Genomic DNA, 18,936 nt, shown 5'->3' with positions numbered 1-18,936 from the left:
CTTACTGTCTCATTACAAACCCTTATGCAGCGTGTTCGAAAAGTCAGTAACCAGTGAGAGTAAAACTACGTATACTTAATTTTGTATTTATTATTTGTTTGATGTGTTTTTGGGGGGATTTTGCTGAACATATTCCCATTCCCATTTTCAGACCCCCTGTATTTTTATGAACAATCTTTGATCTCAGCCAGGTGCTATACAAGAAAATTGATTTTTCTTCTTCTATTTATTTTTTAATAACAATACAACAAAACGTCCCCCCGAAAATCCTTAATATTCTAACATTTGTGCAAACTTAGTACATTTCGTGTTCCTGCATCCACTTCTAAAACATAACCCAGATTGTTCTTATTTGTATTTTTAGCTGCTCATCTATTTTTATATTAATTACCTGACTTGTACAGGTCAACATCCGGCTTTCTCTTTTGTGTTGAAAGCTCTTTGGTGATGGAGTTTGGTGATATGTATGCACAAAAGTTTCAGTTTGAGCCTAAATGACACCAATTTAAAATATATATTTTTATATTATATATTTTTTCAAGGATGAATTTGGTTTTTAGAAGATTTTCATGCATGTTATTGATTGTTTGAGAGAAAATAATGTAGTTAAAAAATGTTTATTCAAATTATTTCTATTATTTATACAAATATAGAAATCTACATGCATATACAATTAGTGCCAATAATTATGGCAGTGATTGTATATGCATGTAGATTTCTATATTTGTATAAATATTTAAGGATTTATTTTAATATTTCAGTTGATGGTCATAGCATTTATATCATTTTTGTAGAATATGGAACTTAATATTTGAGATATACTATTATTACTATTATATTACTATTATATTTTTCCTGAGCAGTCAAAATGAGTGAACCAGAATGAATATTATGAATTATTCTGGTCATTTTACTTTTGCTTTTTACCGTTCCTGTTTTATCAGTGTGTCAGTGTGTACTACGTCTACGCATTTGACATCTCTACCCTACATTTATTTCTGTACAATTGTTTTAAATGTTGATTTGATATTGGATCATTTGTTTTATGATTCATTTATATTTATATTTGATTTGAATGTAATTGGGCTATGGCTGAGAGGTGGTGCGATGCCGCATGCACAGAGGAGACTTGTTGATGTGAAGGTTCGGGTCTCAACGACTGAATGGAGCTCTGACAATAAAGTCAGTTCGGCTGTAATTTTCAGTGTGTATGCCTGCAATATTCAAGCCCTTCCAAAGACTGGAAGCTTATGATTTGTCCTTACTCCCTCTTACATTATCTCCGAAAGAGAAAATGGAAAAATAAAATGTGATTTACTTACTTAACCTACATGGTGTACATGCATAAGGTATCATATAACACTATATAAATCCCTTCATTCTGCAGTTCCTCTCAAGACTATTAGCTGCTTTATAAAGGTACAGGTACTTATACTGAAATTGCACCTGTCACATCATTTGTCTAGATGTTGCAAGGCCACTCAACAGGTAGCTGATTGGCAGCTACAGCTGCCAGTCACAAACTCTGTCAAACCTGCAGATAAATAGTTTCTTCTGAGACTATGGATTGGAAGAACAAAGCAAAAACACTGTTAAATGCAACCATGTGGTCGTCCTTGAGATATTATTAAGCCAAATGACTTTCAAAGGGCATAATTCTTGCTAAGCTACTGCCCAAAACAGTGCTTTGTAAGAGCTCCAGTGTTAAAGATTAATTTGGGTTTTGAACAATTACCAAATACTTCTCCAATCTGTGCGATCGTGCCAAACCACCGACTTTGTTCCAAATGCCTCCATTTTCTCTTTTCCCTCTTGATTGTTTCCAAGTGGCTGGTCAGAGTCCTTGCCCTGAGTTAGTATGCACTCGTGGCCATGTGTTGGCTCGCAGTGGGGGGCCCAGTGATCAAAGCCAGGCCTCAGGAAGGGCAAGGATAGGGTTGAGTTTGCAGCTGCTGATACCATCTGATTTGAATGCTGGCCGAGTGGACCTTATGCTATTCACTGGGACAAATATGGAAGGCCTGTTACTCTGTGGAGGGTTTGCAAACCTGTCACAATCACAAGCAGAGTCCGGTGTTTTGTCTTGTACATGTTATATACTAGAATATATCTTGGCATATGTGGTGCTGCTCAACACATAACATAATTATGGGACACACGCATCAGGAAGTAATGCTACATATACAAAAAAAATCACAAAACAAACAATTTGGCGTATAGACAAGCACCATATGTAGAAATGAGTATTCAGTGAAATATGGTGGTAAAGCTAATATAGACATGTCAAATTCATACACATAGTACACGCTGACACATTGATAAAATGGAAACGGAAAAAAAAAAAAGCAGTACAAAGTAAAATCCCCGTACTGGAATGTATCCAGAAACTCCACTTTTTTTTCTCCACAATATTTTTTGAGAATCCTAGATATAAGGGATGTGCAGTCATTTTTTCTGATGTACTTAAATGCTCTAGATTTGTGCACTCTGTGGTTTATAATCTCTATATATGTGAAAACTATGGATTGTTACTCTTGAGCATCCTGGATGTGCCAAACACTTTTGTGAAACTTCACTACAGTAAGCAGGATAAATACCTCACATCTTAAATGCATTTCTCAACACTTCTACCTCCAGCATGAAGTCAAACAAACAGGACTTCAGCTTTCTTGCAGGGCCACAAGGCTTAGAATTAGCTTTTGAATCCAGCATATTAATACGGGGTATATACACTCAAAAATACAAATATTATTCTTTATACCACAGTGCAGCTGAATTCTCGAATCTGATTGGTCAGTTCCAGATGTAACATGGATGTTAATATTAATGCACTCATTCTAATATGTTACAGTTTCTATAGTAACAGCTCATACACAGGGGCCTGTATGGCAGATGCTCCACATAATTTAAGAATAATAATAAACAGATTTAAAAAGGTACTGTTGTTTAAAAAGTAAAACGTATAATCATTGATATGGAGGCGTTTTTTTTTTAGGAGACATTTATGGAAGGATTCTCAGGTGTCAAGGATTTATAACAATGACAGTGCTTTGTAAAGTTTCCCAGCATGGGAAAGTCTTCGTGACAGAGGAGTTTACGCTTTCTGGTGCCTCAGTAAAATGACAAGCTGTGTTTTTTTTTTTTGAGAGAGACACAGAAAGAGAGAGAGAGAGAGGGAGAGAGGGAGAGAGAGAGAGAGAGATGCTAGTGAGGGAACGTTTATCACAGCTATAATGTAAGTGAGAACAAGAACTAACTCGTCTCTTGGACTTTCCATAACATTAAATCTTAACTATAAACTGTTAAAATACGCAACTTGTCGTTCATTAATAAATTATATATGGTGATCACTGTGGTATAAGTGGAATAACACACTCCAGACCGTACAATTATCAAAAATAATCCACTTCGTGGTGATGTGATGCGGCACGACATGAAACAGCGCATTACTTTCTTATAACCACGTGATTTGTTGTGTGTTATTCCTTACAAAATAAAATGCTCAGGTTCACTGCAGTCCACAGTCCACAATACTTACAGTTAAAGACAATTTAGTTTTCCACATAACTGACTTGAAGCTAAAATACTATCATTTTAGTGAGTAATCCTTATTCTCAATGATAGCCAAAATACTTACTAGCTTACGAGTATTTCTGGGATTAATATGGATTGACATCTTTTGCACTACACCCTTAAAAACATTTCTAAAAGAGATGCAGTTGGACCTTTGCCGTAAAGCAAAGCCTCTGTTGTCAGGGTGTATATAGATGCTTTAAAGGACAAACTCAGGAACACTTTAGGGTGCTAGATGGAACATATTATACAAAGAATATTTGACACAATATTACAAAAACCAAATGTGCTATTTAACTACTATAAGACTAAAATCCCCATGAGTGCATTTTACATCAGAATCCTAGAGCTCGCCATTGGTGTATTGATATACAGCATGATAGAAAGTGTTTATGACAAAAATATATTTGGAATAGTGAATAGAACAGGTTTTACTTTTAAGTTTTTACAAATCGCTATTCTTTATGTATTTCACATGATCTGTTACTTTCCAGACGTCAAAGCACCTTCATTTCTCTGTTTCAGATACGAATGGATACAATAAACAACCAGAAATGGAACAATTCTCTGTGGATAGTCAACTCTCTAACTGGGAGAAAGCAGAAGATGCCGTCTTTACTGGCACTTGATCTCATTACTGGACTAGAGATGGTCTCTTTTGCCAGTGAATGGACATTCGGGGGAAGCCTGCCAATGCAAGACAGAAGCATCAACTTCCCCCAGGTGAGGCATTTTACATTACAATTTATAGATGCAGTTTAAACATTGCTAGATTACTAGATTACATTGCTAGACACTAGCACTTACCTCAGCCCTCGTGTTTAGATGTGGCTCTCTCTGTCACTCTTTCTACAGCTATCTAGCAATAATTCATTTTATAGTAACATCTCAGAGATTCTTTAACAAAGACAAATGTATAATTGTTGATATGATGAAGCTTTCTGTTCAGAGAGTTTATTTTTTTTATTTCTGGAAGGAGTCTCAGTGTGTGACTGTCAGCGCTTTGTAACAGTCAGTAACTTTTCCGCTATGGCAGAGTCTTCAGGACAGAGTGTTTTGCGCTTCCTGGTTTCTCTGTAACATAAATTTTTTTTTGTCGTATTAACTTCGAGAGAGTGAAATAAAGAGGCTGGTGAGGGGATGATTGTTTATAGCTGCTCTAACATAAGTGATAACAGGAACTAACTTGTCTCATGGACGTTTCACAACCTTGAACGTAACTATAAACAGTTAGAAATTGCAATGCGTTGTTTGTTAATTAATTAAGAACTGTAATTGTTGGCAAATCGCTGTGGTTTATAATCTCTAGATATGTGAAAACGATGGATTATTACTCTTGAAGGCTTGATGAAACTCACTGATCCTGGATGTGAAACAGAGTAAGATGAAGGAAAACCCAACGGGTCATGCCGTTATAGAAAAATAACAGGAAGATTATCCACTTTGGGGTGGTAACACTAACTCCTCTTTGTGTTAGGCTTCATCACATCACCCACTAGTGGATTATTTTCCTATAACAGCATGCCCTGTTGTGGTAACATCTTGTGAGATGTTGATATTGATGTTGCATCTTATCTGTAGGCCTGAGTAAGTAGAAGTTTTGTACCATAACGTGTTGTCACTTATCTAGCTTGGCAATGTCACGGCTCGTGGCCTGTGCGTAGCAGCTGTAGGTGCTTTAGTGTTACAGTGGTTAACTGACATTTCTATTTATGGTAAAGTAAGACAAAGTGCATAGAACTCTTTTTGAAAGGGTGTCGATGACTGCCTCGATAACTGAAACTATCGGCCGAAAGACTCAAGAGACGTAACAGTTGCAGTTATGTGTCAGATATACAGAATCATAAATCATAAATTCATAAATAACAGACCTCTAAATGCCTCTGAACAGATCAATCAGGATTTAATGATTGAAATTGATAAGTGTCGTGTAATAATTATTCAAATTTACTAAGTAAGATTTGCTAAGTTTGCTAAAGTACAGTAGTTTAAGGCCGGGTTTCCCAGCTGGGGGTTTGTGTACCCCTAGAGGTTTGTGGTGGTATTGCAGGGGGTTCATAAGACTGATAGAAAAGTAGAAGATATTCCACAAACTGAAAAGTAACATGCTTTAACTGCCATATTTTACCATTTATTACAAATATTTCACTTAATCTCAGCCTCCTTAAAATCTCAAAGATTACTTAAAGAAAATAATTTAGGGTGAAAGTGTTCCTCTGACAAAAACGTCTGGGAACCTCTGGTTTAAGTCTTTTATGCATCGTGTCCACACTTGTGTAATGTCAATTTAAGGTTGTTTTTCAGGAAAACATAAGATTTAAATCACCTCCAAATCACTTGCGAGCATTACCCAAATTTAACATTTAATCTCCAGACTCCATTGAAGGCCTTAGCTTTTTAAAAACTATTTTAAATTTTTTATTTTATTTTTGAAATTGAACAGTTTTTAACCTTCAAAACCGTCCTAATCCGCATACATTTTGTGCATGTCTAGAGTATTGCTGTATTTTCTTTACAAATTATATTTTGGTCTTAAACTTTAAATAGTTTTGACCCGAATGTTCACAATTTTTTTAATAAACACATTGGAAGATTTTTTTTACTCATGGTGTTTCTACAATTGGGCAATTCTTTATTTTTTAATATAATAACATTTGATATTTAAAAAATGTCAAACTTCATATGTCATGCAGTTTCAAGTAATGATTAAAATCTGGATATATTTTAAAGTAACTTATGAATGAAAAGGTTAAGGTATCTAGAAATCTTTGAGGTTGTTTGCACCATGAAAGCTGCTAGCAAAGGTGTGGCTAGCTTGTGCTAAATAAGTTTCCAATTTATGAGGTATGTTTTTGCATGTGGCTGTTTCAGAGAAAATGACTGGAAGGTTGATGTAGTGGACTTGGGTGATATCTAATGCCAGGAAAACTCAGGCTAATAGTTGAGAAATGCTCCAGTTGCAGACTGCAATTTTCAGATGAGCTAATCTGTTAAAGTCATAAAGTGAAAAAATGACATTCTGCATTCCCCACGTCTTTGATCTTTTCACTATAAGGGCACGAGATTACTTGCTTGATTATATCCAGGTGTTGAGTAATAACTTATGCAGGTTCAGAGCACACAGAGAAGCCCTCATTCTCAAGGACTACTAAATGTTTCAAAGCACCTGAAATACTTCTAGGCTCACGATGAACTTTGACATACATCACAGAGGACCTTAAATTGCTAACTTTCAAATATGTACAAAATAAACAAAGGTGTGAGCTGAAGTTAATCTTTTTTTTTCTGTGCTCACACATAACTTCAATCAAAACAGTTTCTGTATCTACCCTTTGTGTATGCATGTAACGAATAACAAATGAACAGTGAATGATCTATTCTGGTTAATTACATGCTTTGCATGCTTGTGCAGATGTATCGTGTTTGCTATTGGTTTAAACCAGGGGTTAAGGTCCAAAACCAGGAAAACCAGTTAAAGGACATGTAGGTGGCTACAATACACAGTGTGAACTAAAATAACAGCACGCCTATGTCTACTTTTTTATACTGTAGATACCCAGCTGCTAGCATTAAACTTTGCACATTGCATCTTGAACATTGACCATTTAAATGCACCCGAGGAAAAATACAGAAAAGGTTAAGATAACAGGTAGCACAGTGGATCATATTGCCATCTTCTCACAGCTCCAGGCTCCGCAGTTTGATCCTGAGCTCAGGTTTAATTCTGCTCAGAGTGTGTTTTTACACAGTTTCTCCAGCTTCCTCCCACCTAATCTGGTCCTAGCTGCAAATGAGTGTGTGCATGATGCTCTGTGATGGACTGGCTTCCCATTCAGGAGCTGATCCCCATTTCCTGTTATTTACATTTGCAGCATTTAGCAGACTTATTTAAACTCACATTTATCTCATTAACCTTCACTGAGCAGTCGAAGGTTCAGGGCTTGGCTCAAAGGCCCAGCAGTGGCAGATCTGGGATTTGAACTGACAACCTTCCAATCAGTAGGCCAAAGTCTAACACAACCTCCACTCTTCTGGGAAGCTTTCCACTAGATGTTGGAGCATGGCTGTGGGGATTTGTGTTCATTCAGCCACAAGAGCATTAGTGAGATCAGGCGCTGATGTTGGTGAGGAGGTCTGGGGTTCAGTCGGTGTTCCAGTTCATCCCAAAGGTGTTCAGTGGGGTTGAGGTCAGGGCTCTGTGCAGGACACTCGAGTTCTTCCACTCCAACCTTCACACACCATGTCTTCATGGAGCTCGCTTTGTGCACAGGGGCATTGTCATGCTGGAACAGGTTTGAACCGCTTAGTTCCAGTGAAGGGAAATTGTAATGTTACAGCATACAAAGACATTCTAGACAATTGTGTGCTTCCAACTTTGTGGCAGCAGTTTAGCAAAGTCCCTCATACTGTACGGGTTTAAAGTCAGGTGTCCACAAACTTTTGGCCATGTAGTGTATAATCTACTCATGCTAACCTCACTGACAGTTTACACTCTCAGAAAAAAGCGTACTGAACCGTACCATTCCGTGTCACAGGGGCACACAGGTTGTACCTTTACTTAGAAAGGTGGGTATAGTGTACCTGTAAAGCTTTACAGTTCAGTTATGTGGTTTAAATCTTTTTCCACGGTGCACTATATAAACATTTCCAGGTGAAGGTTTAATGTATATTAAAGGCACAGAAGATACAGGGTTTAGGTTTAGGTCCAGGTTTAGGTTTTGAGAGTGTATGTGAGCTCATAAGTGTGGATTGGATTAATTAGGATGAGAATACATTTGTGAATATTTGAGTGTGTTTAAAGGATGGATTGAATGTGCGCACACACACACACACACACACACACACACACACACACACACACACGTTTCCTTCGTATTCCTTTTTTTTTTTCCTCTCCAGGCGGCAGTGTGATTTGTGAACGCGCGCGGCGCTACACATCACTCGCTCTTACACACACACACACACTCACACACTCACACGGATTGAGGCACAGGAGTGAGAGACTGCTATGGAAAGGTGGAGAACGGACTGTTTCCTTTGTTATTTTTAAAGTCCGAGGCTCGCACCTATGACACGCTTCCCATGTAGCCGCACGTCGCCGCGCTGTTCCCGATGCGCTCCAAAAACGCAAAGTGGCTTCGCACAGGTACAGTTACAGAGCACTTTTTTCTTCTTCTTCTTCTTCTTCTCCTCCTCTTTCCTCCCTCCCTGGCTCAGGGTTTTGCGCTAGCGAGAGATGAAATGCTGTGCTTGAATTATACTCGGTTTCTCTCTCTCTCTCTCGTTTCTTTTTTAATCGAGGCGCACCTTTTTTTTTGAGGGGGGGGGATCGACGCGTCAGGGAACGCAAACGCAAACGCGAGCGCAAAAGCCTGCTGTGGTTTTAGACGCGTCGGATTAAGTGTTGAAATCAATGTTGTAAAGTTGCACACTAGTCGCTCGACTGCGGAAGGGCCTGGCTCTCTCTCTCTCTCTCTCTCTCTCTCTCTCTCTCTCTGTGTGTGTGTGTGTGTGTGTGTGTGTGTGTGTGTGTGTGTGTGTGTGTGTGTGTGTGTGTGTGGGGAGTTTGTTTCTCCTCTTCCCCTCCCCCATCAATTACTGTGCTGTGGAGACTCCGAGGCCAAACACATGAATGCAGTGAATGTGGGGCTCACTTCAAAGCGCCTGGGAGCGGGGAGGGGAGAGCGGGGACTGCTGTAATGTCGTCGGGGAAAAGAGCAACAAAGTATCGGGAGTCTTTTAAGGAAAGAACTAAAAAAAAAAAAACAAACCCAACCGGACGCGCTGTATCCGTGTGTATCACCTTCACTCTGGATCTGGGAAGTGCTTTACATTTTAGCTTAACGCGTTCTTAACGGCGTCGCGTCTGCGTCTGCGTCCGCGTCCGCGTTCACTACTACACTACACTACACTACACTACACGCAGAATCCAAAAAAGAATCATATCAAGTTAACGACCTAGCTAGCTAGCCAGCTAACCGTGTTAGCTGGTTAGCCACATTAGCACCCTCGGCTAAGAGCTCGAATGCTGGTGGTACTAGTGTGAGAGAGAAAGAGGTAGCAACCTGGTCCTTTTTTTCCTTTCATTTAAACTGCATTGTTCAAGCTGTTAACAAGGGAAATGTTTTTTTTTTTAATTAAAAAAAACTCCTGTAAAGTGAAGATGAGATGAGATGAAGCTAGCTTGTTTTGTTTGTGGCTAACTTAGCTAGCAGGCTGGCTAGTTTAGCACCTGAAATTCAAACACTTATTGTTTGGACAGTTATAATCCTACTTCAAGCAGGAGAGGTGTCTAACTATCCATCTTGAGTTTATATTATATAAATACTGTAAAGCAGAAAGAAATAACACGCCCTTTGTTTGGCTTTGGGTGCTCTGAATGTAAGGCTAGTTCATTTGAAGCTTATTGTTGTTGTTTTTGTTTTTTTTTTCCTAGTCCCAGGAAGTTTTTATCCTCAGACTTGATTTGAGACAGAATGTTCATTTGGTTTTTGGGACAGATCCGGTTTAGGAGAAGATCTTCTCAGTTTGTAGGTAGTTTAAAGGCAGAGCTTGAAAGGGAAGTATAGTGGTTATATCAGATATAGTTGATCTCTTTGAACCTGGGCTTCAGAGATCAGATCCGGATATATAAAACCATCAGGAGGTGTCTTAAGACGGTTTAAAACTTCAAATACTAATTTTTACAAAGCAAGGAGCAACTTCAGGACGCTCACAACTCGAGCAGTTCATGATAAGGAGCTTAAGGAGTGTGCGCTTTCTCTGTATCTAATCTTCCCCAGGTGCAGTTAAACAGTTTTGTTATAAGAACAGCACCACTTTAAGGTGTTCACCTTAAACAGCTACATTTGTAAGTAAAATCTAGCCTGCTGCTTACACACTTGTATATTCTGATCGCTCTGGATGTTGCCACGTTACACGAAAAAAGGTAATCCCTGTGTACTGGAGACAAGAAACAGAACTCAAGGTGAATAAGTCCAGATAAGAAATGATGTTTGATCTTGCACACAATTGTTAGAAAGTCTTATGTGTTTCAGTGTGACTGCCAATGTGTGTTGATTAACTGGCTTTTGTTTAAATGGTTGGTTAAATATAGGTTTCCTGATAATTGTCTTCGCTCCGTGCTGCGGTCTTATCTCATCATTCGGAACATTTATTACGCACAGCTCGTTGAATGCTTGCTTAAGATACCACGTTGCACACATTAAATAGTGTCGTGCTATGGCTTGTCATTTTTCAAAACAATTTAACAGCTTTCTGTTAAAGCACCTTATGTCGGTACAGTGGTTATTTTTCTTACTCATCCTGAGATTTAATCTTACTTCTATTCTCATTGTTTTTTTTTTTTCCAGGAGGAATTATTTCACAGTGGCATTAGAGGAAATCTGGATCTGATTGTTCCGGAGCGTGGGCTGAGCTGGGATCGGGTGCATGGACGTAGTAAGGATGAGTGTGAAAGAGAAGGGTTACCTGGCGGACCTTGGGGGAAGCTTCACTGAGGATGCGCCCCGTCCCCCAGTCCCGGGCGAGGAGGGTGAGCTGGTGTCTGGCGATGTGCGTCCGTACAGCTTGGGCTTCTACTCCATCAAGAGCGAGAGCCTCAGGTGTGAGGCCTCCATAGCCACGCCGAGACGGCCCGACCTGGACCTGGGCTACGAGCCCGAGGGCAGCGCCTCACCCACGCCGCCCTATCTGAAATGGGCAGAGTCGCTGCATTCGCTGCTGGATGACCAGGATGGAATCCACTTGTTTCGCACCTTCCTCAAGCAGGAGGACTGCGCTGACGTGCTGGACTTCTGGTTCGCCTGCAGCGGCTTCCGTAAGCAGGACACCGGTGAGGGGAATGAGGAGAAGAAGCTGAAGCTGGCGAAAGCCATCTACAAGAAGTACATCCTGGACAGCAATGGCATTGTGTCACGCCAGATCAAGCCGGCCACCAAGAGCTTCATCAAGGACTGTGTGATGAAGCTGCACATTGACCCGGCCATGTTCGACCAGGCCCAGACGGAGATTCAGGCCGTGATGGAGGAGAACACGTACCCTTTGTTTCTCAAATCTGACATTTATTTGGAATACACCAGGACAGGCGGCGAGAGCCCCAAGCTGTACAGCGATCAGAGCTCTGTGTCGGGGAACGGGAAGGTGCTGCCCGGCTATTTGCCGACGCTGAACGAGGACGAAGAGTGGAGGTGCGAGCAAGAGACCGAGGAACACAGCGAGAGCGACCCGACTCCCAGCACGCGGCTCACCCAGAAACTTCTCTTGGAGACTGCGCCGCAACGGGCCGCCAGCAGCAAGAGATACCAGGACAGCCGTGAGTACAGGTAAGCACAGAAGGCGTTCAGAAGTCGAGTCCCTTTTTTTACTGGCTTCTCATTTATCTGCATGTGTACAGTGAGATGAAATATCTTGCCTCCACAATCGCGGTGAGTTTAGTACAGTGTAGAGCAATTCACGAGAGTGGTCATAGAGTCAAGGGCACTGGCTTTGTGTAATCTTAAAGACTTACCGCTTAGTAGCTTATCAGTTATTTGATATATGCTGGAACCAGCGGCAAGAGTTCATGCAGTTCCTCAGCTGAGTGGCAAAGAGTCTTAAGAAATTATACTGCCTTGACTTAATACATCTAGACACAGGTAAGCGCTGCTTTGAGACCCTTCCTTCTCTTTCTCCCCTTCTGCCGTATCCCCAGTGAAAACACTGCCTGAGGAAGCACATGAAACGAGAGGTGGAGTTTAGTCCAGCCCTCCTGAGGAGATGTGAGGAAATCAGGATGGGTAGAAAACTAAAGTCTTTTTTTTTTTTTTTTTTTAATCCACCATAACGGCAAGTGGATATCACAGCCGAATGGCACGTTTCTGCGCTGACATGAAATCGTGTAAGAGAATTTGTGTTTTTCAGGATAAGGAAAAAAATAGCGATGGCAGGAAGTACACGGGTCAGCAGACGCGTCTTCTGTATGTAGTGTCTATGCAGGAGTCGTGGTCACGCTACATTTTATCAGAATTGTTTGTTTCATCCACTGATCACGACATTATCTCAGGCTTTTCCTCTAAGCTGTGCTGAAAATGCGCGCTAATATAAGTAGTAAAAGACGCAGGATTAGGCATAGCGAAAAGTGACGTGAAAGTAAAACCAATCTCCTCCAGAACCCGAATATTTCTGCTGCATTGAGCAGTCATCTGCCCAGGATGCGGGAAGCGTGCTTGGCAGTTTATAAGCGTTCCGTGTCAACCTGTCGAAAATGGAAATGGCACTGGGATCATTCCTCTTCATGCTCAGAACTATTGGCCATCCAGTGGACTACCTGTGAGTGAGGGCATCCATGCAGTGACTGGGTTGCATTGATTGTGCTGCTGCCTGCCGTGAGCGGATGCAGATGGGCGCTCTTTGTGTTCTCTCTGCCCAGGTGTCTTATGAATGGCAGCCTGTTATTCCAGAATAAAGGTTTCCTGTAGAATAGCTTGACGTGTATTCCCTTTTGGCAGCACAAGCCAGGTTTAACGCTGGAGGAGAAAAGGAAAATGTGTCAAGGAGTGAAGTTAAGGCATGTTAAAGCGCCGCTGCTCGTGTGTATCTCCTTCCCAACATTCTTCAACAGACTTACCGTATATAAGCCCAGGTGTAGAAAAAGTCTGCATATTTTCCAATAACCGAATATGTCCGTGTCTCTTTGTATTTACTTGTTTCATATTTTAAATCAAAACAGAAAACAGCCCAGTTGTGTTGTAATGCATTTACGAGTCTGGACAATTTGTTTTTAGTATGATAGCAACAGAGACTGTGATTCTTAAGCTAAGATTTTTAAGCAATGTTTGCATCAAGTCATTTGGTGCATCACAGACTTGTCCCTCTACGTGAGCGAAGTGAGATCTACAGCTGAAAGTTATGTATGTGAGCTGTGCAGAGGAGCACGAAGCCTTTTCTACTCATGATTAAAAGAAGTAGCAGTAGTTATTTTTTTTAATTCTTGTACAAATAACCTGGAATGTATTTAGAACATGACATGGAAGGTAGGCTTGAGGAGTTAAAAAAAAAAAAAAAAACAACAACTGCATAACTGTTAGAAACCTGATCTGGATAAAAAAATTGACTAATCTTACTCTAGTGCACACTTAAAAGCAAATATTCCCCAACTTGTCACTCAGTCACCCAAAAAAACTACACATTTCTGATTTGAGAATTTCACCATTACTTTCTTGCTGAGATGTAAACGGTTTTCAGAAAAATGGTTAATTGTACAGATGTATGGATAGATTGTAGTGTTTGATGGTGGTAGATTAAAAAAAAAAAAAAAGAAAAAAAAGGGTTTTCTCATCACCCTGCATGCTATAGTTTTCTCAGTTGTCATCGTGGAGGGATAAAAACCCTCACCGTTTGCTAATTTCCCTGCTCCGGGACACTTGACTGATCGCCGGTTATTTCCCAGGCTTAGTACGTGTTTCGGTGCAAGAAAAGTTTGCTGGAGTTCGGCTCCCCAGCACTGCCAGCGTACCCAGTGTCCATGAAAGCCAAATGCAGACAAAACCTTCGTAAAACGCTCTCCAACACATCAGAACATTTGTTACTGTTTTGTGTGCAAGTTTTCTGTGAAGTACCTTTAAGGGGCCGTTTACACGACAACGTTTTCAGCCAAAAACGGGAAACTTTTTATGCGTTTTGCCTGTTCGTTTACACGGCAACGGCGTTTTGGGGACTGAAAACGCATATTTTTGAAAACGGGTTTCAAAGTGCATGTTTTTGAAAACGCCACCGTTATCGTCTCCATGTAAACACCCAATACGGGAATCTTTGAAAACGGTGATGTCATGCACGTGCGTAGTATGTGTCTATTGTAAAGGCAAGCGCGAACGAACATACACAACAATGGCGGAGAACATGGTAGTGTTGTTGCTGCTGAAGAGTTTGCTAACGCTTCTTCAGCAACGTGTGGATTTACTTCACCAATATCACAACCAACAGCGGAGACGCACCATACACACACGATAAGTTCTAAATACACATCAGCGCCGATGACATGTCTTAGGCATACGTAATACAGCGTTTGTGGCCGTTATCGCGGATATGTGTAAACGCGAATTGTTTTGAAAACGTTGTCGTGTATACGTGAAACTTTTTGAAAACGCAAGAGAAAAACTTTTCCGTTTTTGACTACGTTGTTGTCGTGTAAACGTAGCCTCAGAGGGTTTAAAAGCTTCGTATTTCTAGCTCATATTACTGCTCTTTTGTACGACAGCATTTTAGCACCACAGCGTAAAAAATTAAAATTAATTATTCAAGAATAACGTCGTAATATTTTAGGAAAAAGTTGCAATGTTTTGAGAATAACATCGTAATTTTCCAGGGAAAAATTTTTGCAATATTTTGAGAATAAAGTCGTAATATTTCAATAAATAAAGTCATAATGGTGAGTCCATATGCCGTAACGCATCGGGGGCTCGATCGCTGAGTTACAGCTGTTACGCTGCAGATGTTACCTGGTAAACGATCACTGCTTCTGATTTCACCTTCAACAAGAGAGACAATTTTCTTGCTGTTCATGTGGTTTTTTCTTCTAAATAAACACAATTTCACAGTTTTAAAGTTCTCGTACTAATAATTATCTGGTGTGGATGTGTCAGAAGATGAAGTATTTCTTTATTTGTAAAGTATTTCTTTATTTTTGTTGCTCCGATATGCATCATTTTGTCATAATATTACGAATTTATTCTTGAAATATTGCAACTTTTTCTCGTAATATTGACACATTCCCAAAATCTTATGACTTTATTCTCAAAATCATGTGACTTTTTTTTCTTGAAGTATTATGACTTTATTTTTGAAATCCTGTATTTTTTTTTGTTATTATTATTTTTAAAAAAATTTTAAACAGTGGCCCTAAAATTCAGTTGTACTTTTAAAGACTTCTGACTCTAAGTTTATCTAGAATGCAGCATTTTTCATCAAAGCAATCTGATTTGCTTTTTGTAGTTGTTGTGTTTTTTCCTTTAAAGAATCACTGGAATTTCCTGCTGGGGGAGCGACGTGTGCAGCCCGATGCAGCCCGTGTGAAATGCTCAAGAGCTGTGGAACATGGACGCTGACAAAAGCAAATATGGATGAATATGAATTTCAAATTGAATGAATTCGAAATGGATGAATATATATTTCAAATATGAATTTCACTATATAAAAATAGTGAATATGAATTTCGTATATTTCAATACATTTTTGGCATTTTTGCTTTTTCTTTTGAACTTGCTAGGGGTAAAACTTGAAAATTTCAAGTTATGGTTTTGAGATTAAAAAAAATCTGAATCCTAAGTACAAATTCGAATCTCAGAAATGCAGATTTTTATGTAAATTAGGCGTAAAGTGAAGTATCCAGGATACTTAATGTAGACGCTTTCAGAGCGAACAAACAAATGAAACTTGTTCTAATTCGAATGTTTGTTCTCTTCAAAAAAAAAAGCTGGTTTTCTACAGTGATGTTAAACACTCGATGTTTTATGCGTAGCGTAAGTATTTAGGGAACGTTCTTTCTACTTAGGCTATGCTAACGTTAGCTTCCTGGTAATCACTAGCAGCTAAGAGCCAAAGTTGGGTGCTTCATAAAAATGTTGGTATTTCAGTAGAACAAAAATAGACGTCACATCTAAAGTTAATTCAAACATATGAAATTTATATTCAGATACTTTTGTCAGCTTCCAAGCTCCATAAGGAGCACTTTTTTTTTGTTGTTTTTGCTGTTTTTTGTGCCATATTAGAAAATTCGAGGCATTCTCTGTCTAGAAGTTGACCCAATTTTGTCTCAACTATCTGAGAATGTAGCTTGACATGGATTGAGAGGATGTGGTAACCTTGTTGTGCCTGAAAGCTCTCAGACCTATAGATCTTTAGCTTTGGAAGTAGAATGTCATGAAATGCCCCAAGGCCTACAGCAACAAAAGTTTCCATTTCTCTCTCTCTCCCTCTCTCTCTCTCTCTCTCTCTCTCTCTCTCTCCCCCAACCCCCACCACCTCTACCACCCCTACCACCCCCACCTCTTCTTTGAAACATTTCTCAGTAACTTTCTTCCTTTATATTGTCTCTAAGCTTGTTACTGTACACACCTGGAGGGTGTTGAGTATCTTTTTTTTTTTTTTTTGTCTCGGACAGTTTCTAGAAGCTGTAATGTGCCAAAATTAGGGACGCCGATATTCTTAAACAACAGAAATATGCTTTGCGAATGTCTTGAATGGCCTCTAGGTATCATGCGTTTTTAATTGGCGAGTAATGTGTGTTTGAGGTTGTTGTCAGATGATTATTTTATTTTGCCGACGTGTTTGGCTTGAATTACAAAGACACCGTGTTCATTTTTAAACAGCCTTTTAGGGTCAGCCGTCAGGCTTTCTTATACATCTGAATGTTGCAGCGTTTGTGTCTCACGTACTGTGCTTGACGAGAAGCTGCATGCAGCCGCGGAGTAAATGAATAAACAAGCGTAAAGAAACTGCATTAGTGCAGGGATTCCCAAACGTGGGGTCACTTGATTTACAAATGGAGTCGTGAGAGAAACTTGCAATCTCCTCTTTTGTTTCATTCATTTATTTTACAAATGAATATTGGAAATATCCAAGATGGATTTTCTGTGCTAATATTTTGAAATAGAGAGCCACACTGCACTCGTGTAGTTCAGCAATGAAAATGGACAAATTATCCCGTCCTTTTTCCTTCCTCTAAACAAATAAGCGTTATGCCTCAAATTGCATACTTGTGTACTATTCTAGACCGTTGTTGAGTACTAACTGCTAACAACTATTTAAAAATGTCTCTCATGTCCCCTTCAAATCTACCGAAGGTCTGGTTTGCATACCGGTCGTCTGGATTTTCTAGATTAATAAACACTTTTGAATGTAGCATCAGAGTTTTTTATTTGAGAACGCAGTTCATGACGAGAATCATGATGACAGCAGAAAGGTTTAAAGCGAAACAGAGCTTGTCAGTGTTTAACGTCGCTGCACAATCACTAGTCACAGTTTGACGTGGAAACCTGACAGACAGGGATGTTTGGGCTCTGATGTGCCAGCTAATGCATTTCGCTTTTAAATCTTCCGGATGTACATAATATAATGCAGCGAGAGTGTGAACAATGCCACTTGCCTTACCACTGCTTGTGCACGTGCACGTAAAGCCAGGCGTCAAGTATAAAGCAGACTCCTCTGCTTCACGTCAGGTCGTATCACACCACCTCAGTGCTGTAGACTGATTTGTTGTATTCCTTTGGTTTTTAGTCACTTCCCTTACACATACGCACATATGTTACTGACAAAAGTGTTGCAATGTTACAGCAGTCCTAAATTATAAATTTAAATTTAAAAAACTGTAGAGTGTTCAAGGCTGGGGTCACAGAAAATCCATAATGTCCACTTGGGGTCAGAAAGTTTGGGAACCCCTGCTCTTGAATGAGGTTGTGCGTGCTATAGTTACAAAACAAGTGAATGTGCACGGAGAAACAGTTGTGCTGTCAAATGTGCAAACTCGAGGTGCTTGAAGGTTTATTACAGTTTACTGGAGTTGTACTGAACATCAGTGCTGACTGATCTCTGCATCAGGATATTGCCAGACATGGCTTTTCTTCTCCCATGCTACATCTTCGATGTAAGGAAAACCACTATTTCTAGCTGAATAGCAATTTCAGTATTCAAATCCTGGCACCTCAGATGGTTGAGAAATCACTCTTATGTATGAACAGACAGCTTTTGATAATTATGGTTTAATTCTGATTGTCCTTCACCGTGATAAAGAAAAAGAAAAAGCAAAGCCTGTCTAAGGGTGCTTTCACACCTATTAATCCGGAGCCCGAATCAGAGTGAAACTGATGCTTTTGATTTGTGAAAAAAAGATTGGCTGTGGAGTGGGTAGGGCTGAAAACGCTTGAAACCCCTTCAATCATTTGTCAGAAATACAACGGTGGAAAAAAGTAAATAAACGTTTGCCAAGTTTGCGTAGAAATCATACAAATCACCCAGGCATTGAGAACACAGAGCCATAGTCAATATATTAGTAGATAATTACAGAAATTACTATTTTAACTCATTTTGTGTGTTGCATGCACTGCTTTACTCTTTTTGTCCATCAGTCCAAATCTCCAGAACACATCACATTTCTGCAGAAACTACAGCTCTGTTCTTTGGCTCAGTTTAGCAGCTCATATCTACAGATAAATGTCGTCCAAAACCCAGAACCCACAGCACATTTGGTTCACTTCCCATATTTGAGCCAAAACTGTTTCTCACTGCTATTGAACCATGCGAGGGATCGAATGGAACTGTATCGAGATCACCTCACGAAGATAGTCTCGGAGCGTTGTTTTGGTCCGCACCTGAGTGCGATTGCTGTGT

The 18,936-nt window shown here is 39.8% G+C and overlaps 1 protein-coding gene across 8 annotated transcripts in view; it reads left to right on the top strand.

Annotated features, from left to right (window-relative positions):
• Positions 1-4,117: 4,117 nt before the first annotated feature.
• axin1 (axin 1) overlaps positions 4,118-18,936 on the top strand; it is a 35,620-nt gene continuing 20,801 nt past the window's right edge. For 2 of the 8 annotated variants that reach the window (XM_026929688.3, XM_026929685.3), the window contains exons 1-2: positions 8,511-8,719; positions 10,926-11,897. In XM_026929688.3, coding sequence (XP_026785489.1) covers positions 11,005-11,897 — 893 coding nt within the window. In that variant the 5' untranslated portion in view covers positions 8,511-8,719; positions 10,926-11,004. The other 6 variants (XM_053228425.1, XM_053228427.1, XM_053228426.1 and 3 more) reach the window with 6 other exon arrangements.

Source organism: Pangasianodon hypophthalmus, chromosome 23, assembly GCF_027358585.1.
Source record: "Pangasianodon hypophthalmus isolate fPanHyp1 chromosome 23, fPanHyp1.pri, whole genome shotgun sequence".
Taxonomy (NCBI): domain Eukaryota; kingdom Metazoa; phylum Chordata; class Actinopteri; order Siluriformes; family Pangasiidae; genus Pangasianodon; species Pangasianodon hypophthalmus.
The sequence above is the reverse complement of the archived record's forward strand: the minus strand, read 5'-3'. Positions and strand labels throughout refer to the sequence as shown.